The sequence below is a fragment of the Eutrigla gurnardus genome, assembly GCF_963514095.1.
Source record: "Eutrigla gurnardus genome assembly, chromosome: 1".
NCBI classification, from domain to species: domain Eukaryota; kingdom Metazoa; phylum Chordata; class Actinopteri; order Perciformes; family Triglidae; genus Eutrigla; species Eutrigla gurnardus.
The window spans coordinates 10,923,278-10,940,402 of NC_139915.1; the positions used below are offsets into that span (position 1 = coordinate 10,923,278).

Consider the following 17,125-nt stretch of genomic DNA (forward strand, 5'->3'; position numbering starts at 1 on the left):
TTTTAAGAGGTACGGTATGTATATAATGAGCTTTATCTTAAGAGTTCCTTTTTTTGTTGCAAGCCAAAATATTGTTTTCACACTAAGGAAGAACATTGTCCACTAAAGTGACATTACATTATCTTAATCCATGCACTGTATATCCAGGAAATATAACTGAGGAAGAAACTTTTTTCAATATTTTTACATTTTAACATAGAAAAAAGGCATATCGTGTTTTGTTTTTTTTTAAGATAAAAAGGAATTTAATCATCCTGCGAGTTATAAATTAAATTAAAAGTAGATTAATTGCTCAATTAATGTAATGCATATCTATTTTCAAACATATATTTTCATTAAGACATGTGTTGATTGTTTCTGGTTTATATGCGGTTTGTGTGAATTGAAGAATTTTGCCAGAATTGGTAAAATTATGATATTATTGAGGTGGATAATGTATGTTACAGAACGGTTTTTGGACAGTGGAAGAGACATGTTTTTGGATTGTGCTATTGTGAAAGTCCACACTCTTTTGAATGGAGAAAGATGAAACCTTTTATATCTTTGTATTTATCAGCTCTGTACTTTTTTTTTTTTTTTTTACTGTAGTTCCAGTGAAACTGGGAAACAATAAAATGGTCTAAATATTATTTTAATATTGTGTTTGTTGTCCTCTGTCAAGGTCTTTGAATCCACAATACTCTTAAAATGTCAGTATCACCCAAAGGTCAGTGTTTTCGAAACAACATCTTGATGAATTTTTACTACACGGAGCAATGGATTATTATTATTATAAATATTTACATTATAATCCTGATTTATAAATAATAAATCCTTCCTCCATAGTTTGTGTGAGTTAATTTTGTGTTAATGCACTCTCATGCATTGTAATCAATGAATTCATTATTTTTCCAAAGCATTGTTCACATCCACCGAATACAACAAATAACTGACATTTGCATACAATGATATACTTCCAAATATATAATACATCTATATTAAGTTATAAAGATGTATTTAAAAATAGTTGGATAGAAACAGACAGCATATGTGCTGTAAATTATATTATTGAAAGACTTATCTTAACCCATAGATCATCATAGTCTTAAATGTGCTTGGGTAATGGGTCCTGGAATGATCCTGCACATTCAATAACTGCTGGTTAACATCTTATTTTGAAATGTGACTTAATCACTGACTGAAAAAAAAAAAAAAAAACATGATTAAATTTGATTAAAGCTGTGTACATTCCGTATTATTTGTTCATGTTTATCTTTGCATTTTTATGTGACCCCTGCAATGTAGCTTTGGCAATGAAAACATGGCCCCGTCCTAAGTGAGTCATTTAAATATCTTGCATTTCGTAGATAACCATTAATTAATATTTTGGTGACTCTTGTTACTATCTTGCTTGAAATGATTGAATGACTCGAGCTACTGTATAGAAACTGATAGAGCATATTTGGGTGAACTGCCTCTTGTAGCCGATCTTCCACTCGCGATATTTTGCCAACGATAACACAAGCGGAAGTAAATAGTTGCCATCGCATGTTAGCTAGTGAGCAGGGATGTAGTAGTAAGGTATGCGTTGGTTCTCCATGAATTTTCACGGATAAAAAAAAGCATTTAAGACTTTTAGGGTTAATTGTTTGGACGCTGAGAAATAACAGACTCATCCCTTTGCCATTTCCGTTATCAAGGTGTCACGAGAGTCGAGGAATCGTTCAGGACGTTTGTGGCCTGGAAAGACGCATGCTAGCGTAGCTAAGCTTGCAAATGTTAACGCGGCTGTTCAGCCAACGTCGCTTTTAGCCTAGCCAAATACCACTGAAGTGGCTAGGTTCACCAGCTAATGTTACTCATCCATTTGAACAGAAAAGCAACGTAGCCCCAGCTAACTCTGGCCGTGGAGGAGGGAAAGTTCGGCTGGATCTAAAATGATCATTGAAAACCTTGATGCCTTGAAAACATGGCTGTCTGAAACCCTCGAGCCCATGTAAGTAACGCTAGCTATGATCGAACCAGCTGCTTCCTCAGCTTTAGTCGTTCCAGCTCAGAGTTACCGCTACACGAGCTAATGTTAGAAACACTCCTGCACACACACACATGTATTGGTGTCATAAGTTACCGATAACGTTATATATTTTTGGGGCTATTTGTTTTCTATGTGTTGCTTATTGCGATGTTCGTGTGTTTTAATGTCTCTTTCTCTACACAATTCCAGCTGTGATGCAGACCCATCTGCCCTTGCAAAGTATGTTGTTGCTTTAGTGAAGAAAGACAAAAGTGAAAAGGAACTTAAAGCCTTGTGTATAGACCAGTTGGATGTATTTCTCCAGAAAGGTAATTAATCCCTTGCTTTGTAAAGTTATACGTGGCAAATTTGGTTGAACTCAACCTGTTTGTACTTCATCTGTGTATTAATATATAATATTTAATTTGCACTACTACCTTCTTTCAGAGACCCAGCAATTTGTGGACAAGCTCTTCGAAGCCATTGTCAACAAAAACTACCTCCCGCAGCCAGAGCAACCATCCTCTCTAATTAAAGTTGAGAAAGATGAGCAGAAAAAAGAAGAGGTAATCTTATAATGCCTTGCATTTGTGACACTATTTAAAGAACACTGTCCGTCACATGTGCACTTAATGGTGCCAAACATAATGGAGCACCTCCCATGGCAGTGGCTATCTTAGAAAGTACATATTTATTTGAAGTTACTTCCTTTATTCAGATAAATCGGGAAGAGGAACGGGAGAAGAAGTTTCCTCGGCGGGTGAATCACAGCCCACCGCAGTCAAGCTCTCGATACGGCAGAGATATCAGGTATTTGCTACTGCCTGCTTCAGCATTGTCTTTCAACGTGTATTCATTGTTCAATAATTGTCATACTAATTTTTTACCTGACCTTTTAGGAGAGGAGATGATCGTAAGAGAGATGACCGCTCCCGGAAGAGGGAACATGATCGCATCCCACCAAGGAGGGACTCATACCGGGATCGCTACAATCGCAGGAGAGGTCGCAGTTACAGTCGTAGCCGCAGCCGGAGTTGGAGCAAGGATCGCATCCGAGACCGCGACAGAGAGAGGGACCGGGACCGAGATAGGGATCGAGATCGCAGCAGGAGCCGGTCACACAGCAGAACTCGGTCTGGAAGCAGGAGTAGAGGTAAGAAGCTGATCAATGAATATAGAACGATCCAAGGCTGTCCACACCTGATCACCAGAAGGATCTTTTTGTGACAGTTTGAACCTTTTGTTTTTCTATGGAGAGAGCAATGACACCAAAACCTGGGTTTTGAAACCTCAATCTTTTGAATCTTGCAGTCTGCTCAAAGTTTGTTACCTTTGAACTATGACCCTGTTTGTTGCTCATCTCACAACTTCACAGCATGTCTGTCAGATTTTAGCAGAGGAAGAAGCTTCTTAAACACTAAGATTATTTTAATGGTTTCTGGAAAATTGTCGATTTATTTATATATGTATATATATATATATGTATGTATATGTGTATATATATATATATATATATATATATATATATATATGTATATATATATATATATATAATAAAATCAGTATTGGGGCGGTCGGTGGCGCAGTGGATAAGGCAGCCGCCCCATGTACGGAGGCTCGGCCTCGGCGCGGAGATTAGGGGTTTGACTCCCGGCCCGGCGATCTCTTCGCGCATGTCTTCCCCCTCTATCTCCCCTTTCCACACTGTCTCTCTCTACAAAAACAATAAAAAGGCTTGCATGGCACTCTAGCCAAAAAAATAATCTAAAAAAAATAAAATCAGTATTGAGCAAGGGGAAATAATTTGCGCTAGACAGAAAAGTTTAGAAAACTTTAGAAAACCAATTTTAAGTGACTACTACTAATAGAAATATGATCCATGTGTTGATAATCCTAATATGTCATGCTTTGGTCAGGGCAAAAAAGTGAACAATCAGTGCTATCTCTCTGCTACTGTATTGACGAATCCTCTGTGATGCTTTCAATTAGACTGTGACTCACCAACGCACATTTTGCAAATGGACATATTTTGTAATAGATTGCGTCAACTTATTTCCACAACTCTATAATAAACATGGGTTTTTTTTGTCTATTTACAGAACGAGATTCTGGCAAGTTGAAGTTTGATCTTGATCGAGTGGACAGGCCAGAGACTGGTGACGGTTACACCCCAGCAGCCCTTGTCTCCACTTCAACCACTTCACACTTCCCTGTGCCAACACTGAGCAGCACCATTACAGTCATCGCCCCCACACATCATCATAGCAACAACACCACTGAGAGTTGGTCAGACTTCCGCCCTGGGCCACCTGTGGATCGTGGCCTTTTTAATAGGGGACCACCCCCTCAACCGAGGAAGCGATGCCGTGATTATGATGGTAGGTAGGCCTGCACCTACACTAACGATATGTCATTCGATAAACAAACAAATATTGAAGTATGTACATGAGGTATACATTTGCTACATCCACCTGGTGGTCTTTAAATCAAGAACCAGATTAGAGTTTAATATGTATTGTAGTAATGTTTACACAGCAATTTCACTATATAAACTAATTATTTCACTGGAAACAAATCTAAAATGTCAATACAATAAATCAAATTACTGAGTGAAGTTAATAATCAATGGAGAACACAGTCAGTCGGCATCAGTTCTTCTTCCTTGGTCCTCCTGCTGATTCACTGACTACAGGTACCATCGGAGGATGGAGGGGGGGCTGGCTTGTCTCAGCCAGCAGCTAAGTTTACAACAATTTGACACATTTTAAGTTATTTTGGCAAACTAAGCTAAACACTTAGACTACATTCAGACAGTTGACTGTTTTAGCTTGTGTGGCTAATGGTTACAGTTTGCTTATACTATATACTTGATGAAGGTAATACAATAACACCACCTCCTTAGTGTTCACCAAGACGACGACAACTTTATTGCTCCTACAATGTCAACAACAGCTCTACTTCACTCCCTCCATTACCACGTCACAATAAAATCCCTGAACATATACACTCACAAATATATAGCTTTTCTGGCAAGAACTTGTGTATGGATAAATTATTGACTTTATATTTGCAAATGTTTTCTTTAGTGTGTGTGTGTTCAATTGACTAAGAGGAAATATGACATATCAGTTAGCACAAATGGCAAAGAAAGTTAATAACACATTCGTCCATTAAAAGTATAGTGATTGGCTTTTTAACAAATGGTTGCACTTCTGTGTGTTTTATTTTGTCTGCCATCTTTTTCAGAAAAGGGCTTCTGCATGAGAGGGGACATGTGTCCTTTTGATCATGGAAGTGACCCAGTTGTCGTGGAAGATGTCAACTTGCCCAATATGCTGCCCTTTCAACCTCCGCCAATCCCAGGTGTGGACCCACCACCGCCCCCAGGCCTCCCACCGCCACCACCGCTCATGAACACACCACCTCTCATGAACACACCACCTGTGAACTTGCGACCCCCTGTGCCCCCACCAGGTGCCCTCCCACCCAGCCTTCCCCCTGTGGCAGGTGAGAATTCCCACATTTATTTTGGGCAGATTCAGGCAGTTGTGTAGTACCCGATAGGTAATAACAAATATTCATATTCACAATATGTTTTTAACTGACCCATTGAGAACACAACCCACAAACCGCCAACTTTATGCGTTATAGTTGCACAATTGTCAGGACGGAGATCCACTGTGTTCTTCAAGAGGCTGACAGTGAGCTCTGACTAGCTGAGCTGAATGCACACTCTGGTAGCAACAGCCCACATTTTCCATCATGCAGTGCTGTACTGAGTATTGTGTTACGTTTATTGTTTTATCTTCCAAAATGCAAATTGTATTATAATATACTACTACTTGCTGCCATATTTTTCCCTAGTGAGTTTCTTAATGCACCAGTGACTTGGGGTTTTATTTTACTCTGTTAAGATATTTTTATGTTAATGCTGAATAATGCTGTTTTTTTTTACCTTGCTAGAATGTTTTTGATGTCTATACTCCATTGATTTTGTCTATCCTGATCACACACCAACACAAATTCCAATAAATATATAATTCAAATTATAATACATAATTCAATCTTGAATATAACAGTTACATGTATAGACTCTTAAGAAATGTTGCTAGGCAACAGCTTAGGTCCAAGCCTACATTCAATTCAAATTTATTCATTGTCATTGTACAATTTGAACAACCAAATTTTGTTTGTAGTTCCATTTGCTACATAAGAAAAATACCACCAAAACAGAACCATATCATAGTTAGAATAATAAGTTCAGCACAGGTACGATTATGGGGGGGAAAAAACAAATGTTTTCCGATTAATTGGTGATTTTTCTTGAATTTTCATTCTATAACATTTTGTTTGACTCTGTCTAACACAGGTCCTCCTCCACCGCTTCCTCCTCTGCAACCGTCGGGGATGGATGCTCCTCCCAATTCCATGACCAGCTCTGTCCCTACGATTGTCACCTCTGGGATGCGCTCCTCACTTCCTCAGGCCTCAGTGCCACGCTTCCCCTCCGGTAAGGGTTTTGTATCTTTTGAAGTTACAAATGCATTTGTTTATGCTTAAATCACTGTTATTATACCATAACTTGCTGTTTTATGAGTTAAAGTGTCGTGTCTCTGCTGACCAGGCAACTACGAGACGGATGTGTACAATCCTGAGGCTCCCAGCATCACCAATACCTCCAGGCCAATCTACCGCCATCGGGTCATTGCCCAGAGACCCAATCTGATTGGCCTCACAATGGGGGAAGTGGACCAGCCGCCGAGAGGTATTTTTCAAGTGAACTGAACCATTTCAGCTTTAATAACCATCAGCCTGCTTCGTACTTTGGCTAATTTAATGGTCTGTTGCTGCTTTACAAACAAGAATACCAGCATTCAGTGTATGCTACTGTATATGTGTTTTGGCTGTCTGTTTAAATGTCTTGGCCTGGAGTTTTGATCTCTTTTTGAGTGACCTGGACTGTAGTCTGAAAAGTGACCCGTCAGTTTGTTTCTCACCAGACAAGATCCCAAATAACAACATGAGGATTGTCATGGAATCTGATTCGAGGAAGAGACCACCTGTTTCCCATGATGGCCTCCCCTCCAAGAAACCCTGGTTTGACAAGTAAGACACCATCTTTCTGTGATATAAAAGTCATATGCTGCTTGTTAACCCAGTGGTCAAGCACCTTTTGAGGTAAGATTAATACCAATATAAATATAATAGTTTGTTTAACAATTTTCTCCTCTGCTCAGACCCAACTTTAACAAACCCAACCACCAAGGCTACCACAAAAGAGTCCCATTCTCTCCAAACGCCAAGTTGCTCGTTCGTCAAATTCCCCCTGAGCTCAACAACATCAGCAAACTCAATGAACATTTCAGCAAGTTTGGCACCATTGTCAACCTACAGGTCAGTCCCTATGTGGTGTTATAGTTAAATCATTGTGCGTGCAGCCAGCAGAGGATTAAAGTTAGCAACAACTCCAGCTGCTCTGTTTAGAGCATTTAAGGCGGACCAGCAATTCTCTCTTAAATGACAAGTTGCTCCTCTGAGATTTGCGCAGCTTTTTTATTGTTAATATTGATTTTAACTGTTTAAATTATAGCACAGGTAAGTATTAACATCTCATTTGTTTGTATCCGGAAAACACAAAGAGGTACTGTGACAGTTGGGACGGTATGGTGAAAATCACATCATGGAGTTGCTCTTCTGTCCATTTGATAACCTTACAATGTGGAGGATACATTCAGATTAGTTTTCCAGTGCTAGGATTTACAGTGTGTGCACCAATGTTAATATAACTATCTCACAGTGCCATTTGTATTTCTTCTGACAGGTGGCCTTTCAAAATGACACCGAGGGGGCACTGATCCAGTTTGCCTCCCCAGATGAGGCCAACCGGGCTATGCAAAGCACAGAGGCTGTTCTCAACAACCGCTTCATCAGGGTGCACTGGTTTCGTGATGATGGGAGTGATGGACAGCCCCAAGGCCTGCAGCCACAGCCGGAGCGACAGCCAGACATGGTAAAAGTTTATTTTACATCTGTCTCATAACATTTGGTTATTATAAAATGTTTTGTCCTAACAAAATATTGCTCGTATGTCACAAATTTTCCACTAAGAGTAAATATCTTGAAATATCATGCACTTGTGAATGGACAGGTCGACAATACGTAATTCTTGAGTTGAGTTCAATCGAATTTGGGAAGGTTTTTGACTTGTTACAAGAAAAAATGAATTTTCAGAGGCTCATTTATTTCGTTTTCTTTGAAATGAACCTGGGATTTCTGGTAATATTTATAGTTTGCAGAGGTACTCTACCTCTGCTAGTGAATAACTGGTGAATTCTAAATAACACCATACAATATCTGACATTTGCAGTACAGTACCAGTAGAGATTGCTAGGGCCCTATTTTAATCACACAATTGCATAGTAGTCGGCTTTGATTGCACAGACTGCGCGTGCATCGCCACATGCTATTTTGGATCACATCTGTGCAGCAGCGCAAAGTGCAATTGGGCTGGCTGCTTACAGTGGAAGGCAAATCGAAGAGTGTGGAAATTGAAGTATACATTTCACTTCACTGGCCTTGTCACATACCAATATATGAAAACAATAACTCAACAAATGAGAAGACTCTTTTCCAGGACTTTATATTGTTGTCTAGATGGTGTAGAGTGGAGTTTCTAATGTGAATGCATCAATCTGATGCTATAGCAGTCTTATATCAGTCTTATATTTTGACGTAGGAAGTCAGAATATAAGACTTATAATAATTAGATGTTACAGAGGCACCTGAAGTTCAGACGAAACATCAGAACTGTTGTCCGATGATGGCTATGTTGAAATGCACAGATGCATTAACGCAATTAACATCTCTTTTTGTTATTCAGCAGACATCAGCCAATTCTCTCAAGCAGTCTGTCAAAGATCGCCTCGGACCCATGCTCACTGCAAACTCTGAGCCCTCACAAGATTCCAGTGTAGCCTCGCAGGTGTGTTGAGGGTATCGGTTTTTTTCACATATACCCCTCAAAATCGACAAACGGTGTGTATTAACATCATGTCTGTTTCCCCTTTGAAGCAGAATCCCTCTAAGCTGTCAGTGAAGGACCGTTTGGGTTTCTCTGCCAAACCAGCAGCTCCTGTCGGGAAAGTAAGAGTTCTCACTGTTTTAGAATTGCTAATTTTGTTGAGGAATGTCTCACCGTCTCCATCAGATTGTGTAAATGTAATGTGCTGTTGTTTTTTCCCCCGTTTACAGGTGTTTTCGACGTCCATGGGCCTCACAAAGACGGTATACAATCCTGATGCCATGAAGGCAGCCCAGAAGACCTCGGAGGACGTCCTTAAAAAGAAACAGGTGAAAAGAGAAATGGTGGGAAATGGGGAAGGGAGAGATTCAGAAGTAAGGCCACAAGAGGAGAAATAAATGGGAAGCAAGCAACTTGGACTCGCTAATAATTTCCCATAATTCCTTTCACAGGAGGCTCTAAAACTCCAACAGGATGTAAGGAAGAAGAAGCAGGAAATATTAATGAAGCACATTGAGACACAGAAGGTAAGATAATCTGGAGTAGAGGCATAGGTCGTCTACATTCAAGTGTCCCTGTCATCTCCCTGCATTTATATTCTGCAACCTCTCTATACGAAGCTTAAAAATGTCAGTGCATGAGCTGTAAAAGAGGTCTGACTCATCGCTGAAGCAGCATGTGTCCTAGTGTGCTCTGCTTTGGTTTGTTTGTGTAGATTTACCAGCATTGTTTGAGAAGGTTGTGTGAGCTATGTGACTCATTTACTGTGGAATCTTTGTGAAAGGGTTGTAGATCATGAGTTATGATACAATATTCAGGGCTTAAAGTTTTACATTGGAAAAAAAGGTTGCTGATTGCTGTTGAAAGTGGTGTGAGCAATACTTAAACTTGCAATTCTCTGTTTTTCTGCTCCTGTCCCCTGCAGCTCTTGATATCCAAACTTGAGAAGAACAAAACAATGAAGGCAGAGGATAGAGCAAAGATCATGGAAACGTTGGGCATGTTAACCAAGATCATCATCAAACTGCAAGAAGAGATAAAGGGAATCTCAGGCAGCAACAACCTGCTACGCACAGCCAAGAGCAAGGCCCAGGTAGTGCTTTCTCCCAGCTTGTCCCACACATGGCACTGACACACACACACACACACACACACACACACACACACACACACACACTATTGATAGAACCCCCATAGATTGTAATATACTTGTGATTGGGGTTTGCTTTTCGTCTGACTTTTGATATTCTTTCTAACTCCTTCACCTTGCAAGCAGCATTGTTTTGTAGTTTTAGTTGGTGTTATTTAACCAGCATTTGTTTTATAGCTCTAGGTTTGTATTTATCCAGCGTTAATTCTACATCTTTGTTCATCTCTAGTCTAGGTCAACTGTATTCTCTGTTTTCCACTTCATCCAGTTGTCTTTGACTTATTACTTGCGACTAGAAATGTTGTCTTTCCTGATGTGAGTTGAAAATGTCTTCAGGCACAGAAAGAACTGCTGGACACAGAGCTGGACCTGTACAAGAAGACCCAGGCCGGAGAGGACACCGCTTTGTTGAAGATCAAATACACCCAGTTGCAAATTGAGGTAGTGACTTGATATTCCAAGAGATAACGATTCTTCAACTCAAATGTCATCATACACTACAACTAAAATTGTGTGTTTCACTATATCAGCCAGATAGGTACTCTCTGTTTGAATTCTTTCCATCCCCGTTTTTCCGCAGGCAGCTAAAAGGGGAATCCTGTCAACAGGACGAGGCCGGGGGGTCCACGCTCGGGGCCGCGGTGCTATCAGGGCCCGTGGAAGGGCCTTGAGGGGACGAGCAAGAGGTCTGTCACTGCATGCAGTCGTGGACTATCGACCACGAGCGCTGGAGATTTCTGGATTCACCGAAGCAGACCATGTGGACCTGCTGCCACACTTTGCTGTAAGTCAGCCTATGACTACATTACGGAGAGAAGGAGATTTGATATCCACAATTAACCAATATGACCTTTTGATGGAAGCTGTGGGTGGAGATCACAGGACTGTGTTAAAGGGCACTGCTAGTGTAACTGTTGAGGGGGGTGGACATTCAGGGCTCGTAGGTCATGAGGACATGACAAATAAAGCTTTCAGCTGTTCTCACGGCCGTACTTTGGATTAAGACCGTGTGTAGTCCGGTTTAACAGAAATAAAAAATACAAAATCCGAACATCAACACAGTCTAAAATGACATGCATCACATTTATAAAAAGTGGTTATAACCCAACAATATTAAAATAAAAAGGATTTTAGTAAAAACAATATTAAAAAAAAATCTCACTTAGGCTTTATAACATTGTCCTCTGGTGGTTACAACCGCACATTGCAAACGACCAGCTATGGTGCAACAACAAGCTGTTAAGTCCACTCTGTCTAAATGCAAATTAAATAGTGTATGGTACACAAGTTAGTACTTACTTCCTTTCACACTTTTACGTTGTTGTTGATTCAGTGCTCAGTAACCCGAAAAATACTTTCAGCCAATAAGGATAACAAATTATATATTTTTGATTAAAAATACTGCAGCTGTCACAGTTATCCAGACATGCAGCAGGCAATATGTTTTGAGTATAAACATCGCCACTACTGCTTATTTCAACAGCTGTGATAATTAACTGTTACTGAATTTAGCGGTGATAATGAGTTAATGCAGCAGCGATATTAACAGCAATTTCATGATGATGATAATTTCTTAGTTTGTAAAGTGACCAAAATGATGTGTGTTCACAATTTTCAAGCAATTTGGAGAGATTGAAGATTGCCGGATTGATGAAAATCACCTGTCTGCAGTCATCACTTACAACACGAGAGCAGAGGCAGAGCAGGTGAGTCGACTACCAGCCATGCGGACACTTAAATATTCTTTAGTTTCTTTGTAGATTGACCTCTTTAAGATTCCAAAAGTGAAGGTTTTTACTATTTGGACATCCGTACGATCACTAAAACCCTGCTTGCTATTTTGATTAAGCCAATTATTTTCACAATTGAAAGTACCTTTTTTCACTCATTGTAAAACGCATAACCAATTGTTTCTGTATTTGTCCACCTGTAGGCGGCTATTCATGGAGTCAGGTTCAACAACCAGACTTTACGCCTGGCCTGGCATAAGGCTGTCAAGACTCTCAGTACGGTGGATGCTGACGAGGCAGAACCAGACGAGGATGAGGTTTGTGGACATTTCTCACTCTGCATATATTTGTTTTCTATGGGAGCTGATCAGTACTGTTGATTCTTGTTGAGGTTTACTGTAGAATGATGAGCAGAGTGCTCAGGCAGTCTTATTTCTTCCAGCGCTACCATTGATCCTTGATTAACAATCCGCAAGGGAATATTTACTTTAGTGGAGGTATTGGGTTTCTTTAGAAACCATTCTTCTGACAATCAAAATTGAGCTCCACATTCTTAGATTAATTTTTGCAATTTTTCACAATTTTTGCAATAGAAATGCCTTTTCTTTTCATCTGCGTTTTATCTTTTTGTACACTAAACATACAAACTCCTCAAGACGTTTTTATCCTTATGTACCAAAAATAATCCTATGACACACTCTTGCAGTGACTTTGCTTTTGCTCTGAACGTTATTTGCATTATTTTTTTAATATACAGAATCAATGGACTTCATAACATGAGATTTTGTAAACATTTTATATATTAGTAATCATAATAACCAGCCTTATTAATCATTTCTATAGCTTGTTTGTGTAACAAAATTACCAAAGGAATAATCATCTTATAGATTGACCCCCACAATTCCACACATTGAATACATGTATGCTTGTATGTTGCTAACATGTAAGCTTTATAATATCATATGTCCCTAAATGTATACAGGATTGTTATTTAATATGTAACATTATTACTTTGGAAAGTTACATTTTGAGAACACAAGAGGGAGCCATTATACATTGGAGCATGGATTGTCTTCATGTGGCTTTTGCATGGCGACTCATAGTTTCATTAAGCAGCTGCTCTGTCTGTTAGCATAATTCTCTCAAGATGAGACTTCAGTCTCTCGATACCTTTTAAATACATGGTTGTAGATGAGTGATGATGAATCCTTCCACTTTAAATTGCCTTTGCCTTTTTGAGGATGTTAAAACCTTTTCTCTCATCAGTACCCGGAAGAGTCGCTGAGTGACGATGCATTGCTGCAGGATGATGACGAGGAAGAGGATGACAACGAGCCTCGCTCCTGGCGCAGATGATCGGTCAGAGGCTACTTCCTGGTTCTACTGCTGTGGAGGTCGAGCAACAATCCAGCAAATTTATAAGATTTCAATGCCTGTTATACACCAACAAGGCACATTTCACTTTGGCAAGACGTTTTTTTTTCTCCCTCTCAAATGTGTAACTAGCAGGAGAACCGTGTGCGTGTGAGTTTGATTATTTTTAATGTGTATACCAGATGCAACAATGGGGATTTTTTAATGGTCTTAATGTAGAAATAGTATTTCTTTTGTCATTTTCACTTAACACAAATAGTTTGTCAGGAAGTGTGGCTGCTGATCACTTAAAGACACCTTTGTTGAACTCTCAGTTTAAGAATACAAAACCTGTGTTGTAATTTAATTGAATGACAGACAGTAGCTTTTGCAAAATAGTATTAGATTGACTGGTTTAAATGCTCCTGTGTAAATATTTTATTCCTGGGTTCAAATGATTTGTATGAAAGCTTGGCTTCTCAGTTCTTGGCTTAACTTTGGATTGTACAAAAAATAAAGAATTGAAATGGTCTCAAAACAAAAACAAAATGGTCTGCCAAAAAAAAGAAAAAAGAAAAGATAAAACAACAAAAAAAAGAAAAAACTTTGGCAGTGGAAAAAAAGAACACTCCTAAAAGAGCTGAAGAAAGACCATTTCAAAAAAACAAAAAAACTTCTTCTTCACCTAAAGAGCAAAAATTCCTACTTCTATCAATTTTGTTACTTTTTTACTTTTTTTCTTTTTTCCTTTTTTTTTGGGGATCGGTAAGGTAACCTTGTACATTGCACTGATTTTCATGCCAAGGTAAGATCATGACAATCTAAAATTGCCTAGGCTAACAAAATGTACGTACGTTGACAAATACAGCAATAACTAAGAACATTTGTGTTCTTTTTGTTGCAGGAGGTGTCTGTCTGCGGTATTCAGCTACAACCCTTCCTTCTCCTAGAAGCTTCAACATTTTAGAATGAATTACTCTAACAGTAATTGTATTTTAACTTAATGCTGCTGTATTGAACTACTTTTTTTATATATTGTATATACATGTTTCTAGCATTTTGTTAATTTGATGTGAAATTTGCCTGCTGCAAGTTCTTGAGCCATCTTGTATCTGTGGGTAAATTAAATTAAACAAAAATGTATTTTTAACTATTGAAAATTATTATTTTTAAATGAATCGCTTATTTAATGCACCACTTGGCCAACAGGCTTAGTGACCCACATCAAACACACCCAAAATGTTATGTCACCTACAGGTGCAGGCTGGGTTTGACTAACAAACTCGTGATGAGTCCTTCAGTGACATATTTACTTGGGAGGTTTTTCCCTCAGTGAAGTGTCTGAAGCCTTGCTGCCGTTTCTGACAATAATACCTGATGCGACTCCAGAGCCTCGTTCAGCTCACTCAAAGGGACACAGAAGCCGAGTGGACTGGATGCATTGTGCTTTTGAATGTCCAAGTCGAGAAGTTGAACCTGAAGCATATTGAGGGCTGCGGTGCACTAGACGTAGGAAATATGGACAACTGACATCAGCCAAAGACCAGTGTTAAATGTTTCAAAAAGGCCCACATTTAATGGAATTTATTATTCATTTTATTATTTGCACATCTCAAAATGCCCTCAGCTTTTGCTTTTTTTCAAACCGAAAGTGAATAGGAGTCGTGTTTAGGTTTAAGGGATTTGCTTCCTTTCCTTCCTTCCTGTAAGAGGCTGGTATACACCTGCAGACAGACTTTGGACAGAACACCTCCCACAATCTCTCAGCCTGGAATGAGAGAGGACAAATAACCCAATCAGTGTCCACCCGTTCGGTGTTTCTGGGCCACCTCTGGTGCCTGTCAGACTTACAGAGATAATTGTGAAAAATCAGATTTGCTCTTGTAGAATATCTGCTGTTATCATTTAAGCCCTTTCCTCCTGTGCCGCCACCAGAAAACCCTCCATCTCTCAGTGTGGGAGTATTAAATGCCCCCTCCTGCCGCCTCATTTACCTACTGTGGTGCCATCAAACTCACACGAGCATCGCTTGCGATCAAACAAGCTGATGAAGTTTTCTCTTCACACGTGTGTAGTTGTGTCAAAAAACCTGTAGAACCTGTATTGACACAAATTCCCAGATATTGTGACAAATTGCTCAGTAGAACATTGTGGAGCAGCTACACAAATACATGTAGGACTTAGCCCCATGTCGTCTCCAGCATGCAGGAATGTCTGAGGCCTCCCTTTGTGTCTCAGTGGGCACAGGATGTTCATATGCTCTGTGTGGGCTTAGAAAATATGTGCTAACAGGTTTACAGCATCCGTGTCATCCATTATATAAATCTTTACCTTCTGATTTGTGTCAAGGAGACAAATGGCATGACATTTTTGAATGAGCTTTAATAATGTTGTTTCCCCCCTCTCTCTTTTGGGTATGGAGTATGCAGATGAAACTGTTTGTTCAAAGTCTCACTTTTGTTTGCTTGGAGATTTGCTGTCTGTCAGTGAAAAGGATTGTAGTTTCTCTTAGAAATCCTCGGGGGCTCAAGAAGTCGGTCATATTGATATGCACCAACTAGCAAAATGCATAACATTACACATTTCTAATGTATTTATTCAAATTTATTTGAAAATCATCTTTGCATTTTCACAACACAAAAACAATGCCGAATGTCAATTAACACGGATTACCACTTAACCAATTTTGTAGCATAATACGTAGAAAATAAATCCTAATGGATGATTATGTGTTGGTCACTTGCTGTTTGGCTCTTATCCATTACAAGTGAAGATCTGAGGAAGGTGTTCCTGATCTCAAAGCAGCAGTGACCCCTCCCAACACACCGCTCTATGCTTTCACACGCCTTAGCCCCATTGCTACAATGCCTGTAAAGCTATTAATATTTTATGTGATCATCGGCCTCCATAAGCAAATTTCAGTCCCCGGCAAGTTGAGCCAAAGCATGATTAATTTAGTATTTATACCCTGACAACCCTTTAAACAACACAGGGCCCCTGGCCACAAAGCAAGGCACAGTTTGAAACAAAACTAGCAGCCCCTAAATCATAATCAGCATAGTCATTCAGGATCATTTGAGTTTGGGGACACATGTTTTTCTGTAACAGGCGCTGCAGTTTTAGTGGGGTAGCAGTGACTGTGGAAGGCAGCCTCAGTTGTTAAGCTTCGCCAATAAAATGAAGTGCTGCATAAAAGAAATCTTTTGTTATTACTCAGCTGCAAGACAAAGCCACTTGTTTCTTCATCCTCAGTTTGTCGGGGAAATTAGACACATCAAAGCCCGACAAACGTGTCTGCTGACCACAGATCCCAGGTAACTCTGCTAGCAGGCCGATGCCAGCAACACATCAAAACATGGCTGCTCCGAAAATGCAGAATATCTTTCGATCACGATGCTGAAATGTAACTATTTGGTATGAAACTCTTTTCTCAACATACATCAGGAGTCCAGACAAGACCCCAGGAAATAGTCCACTGTAATTCATCATTTTATATCCCAATTTATTACCCGCTTATTTGCTTTTTTTAATAAACAAAATTGATCAGCTCCAGCTGCAAGTAAGATATTAATAAACATTTTGAGGAGCCCACTCCAAGCTACAAAACACAAACTTTCTCATGAAGACAGTTACAACAACAGGAAAATGTTCACATAAACATCTTTTCAAACCGTTGTTTCTGTCGTTTGTGAGATTTTTCTTTTGAGGGTGAAGGTGTCTTTTGCAGGAGATAGACCAAGCCGCTCACAGTGTGCTTCTTTTGACCCTATGAAAACATGTAATTTATGACAAGCTTGAGAAACTGTGCAGCATGTTTGTGACTGTGACCCTGAAAAGGTGGCTACAGATAATAATGGATGGATGCATGGAGGGAGTGT

General features: G+C 39.6%; 1 protein-coding gene across 4 annotated transcripts; it reads left to right on the top strand.

The window, feature by feature from the left end:
- Window positions 1-1,519: 1,519 nt before the first annotated feature.
- Window positions 1,520-13,873, top strand: rbm26 (RNA binding motif protein 26). Of its 4 annotated transcripts, none has more exons than XM_084014636.1 (22): window positions 1,520-1,975; window positions 2,204-2,322; window positions 2,441-2,559; window positions 2,712-2,803; window positions 2,893-3,146; window positions 4,093-4,371; window positions 5,240-5,500; window positions 6,363-6,503; window positions 6,618-6,758; window positions 6,994-7,099; window positions 7,231-7,387; window positions 7,815-8,003; window positions 8,874-8,975; window positions 9,065-9,136; window positions 9,245-9,343; window positions 9,467-9,541; window positions 9,940-10,107; window positions 10,501-10,605; window positions 10,745-10,948; window positions 11,784-11,870; window positions 12,098-12,211; window positions 13,161-13,873. In XM_084014636.1, exons 1-22 carry the CDS (start codon window positions 1,917-1,919, stop codon window positions 13,248-13,250), a joined length of 3,033 nt encoding a protein of 1,010 aa, XP_083870762.1. In that variant the 5' UTR covers window positions 1,520-1,916; the 3' UTR covers window positions 13,251-13,873. The 4 variants fall into 4 exon arrangements, with proteins under 4 accessions (XP_083870762.1, XP_083870764.1, XP_083870763.1 ...); XM_084014638.1 differs by having other exon boundaries at window positions 8,877-8,975; XM_084014637.1 differs by having other exon boundaries at window positions 1,521-1,975; window positions 9,068-9,136.
- The last annotated feature ends 3,252 nt before the right edge of the window (window positions 13,874-17,125 follow it).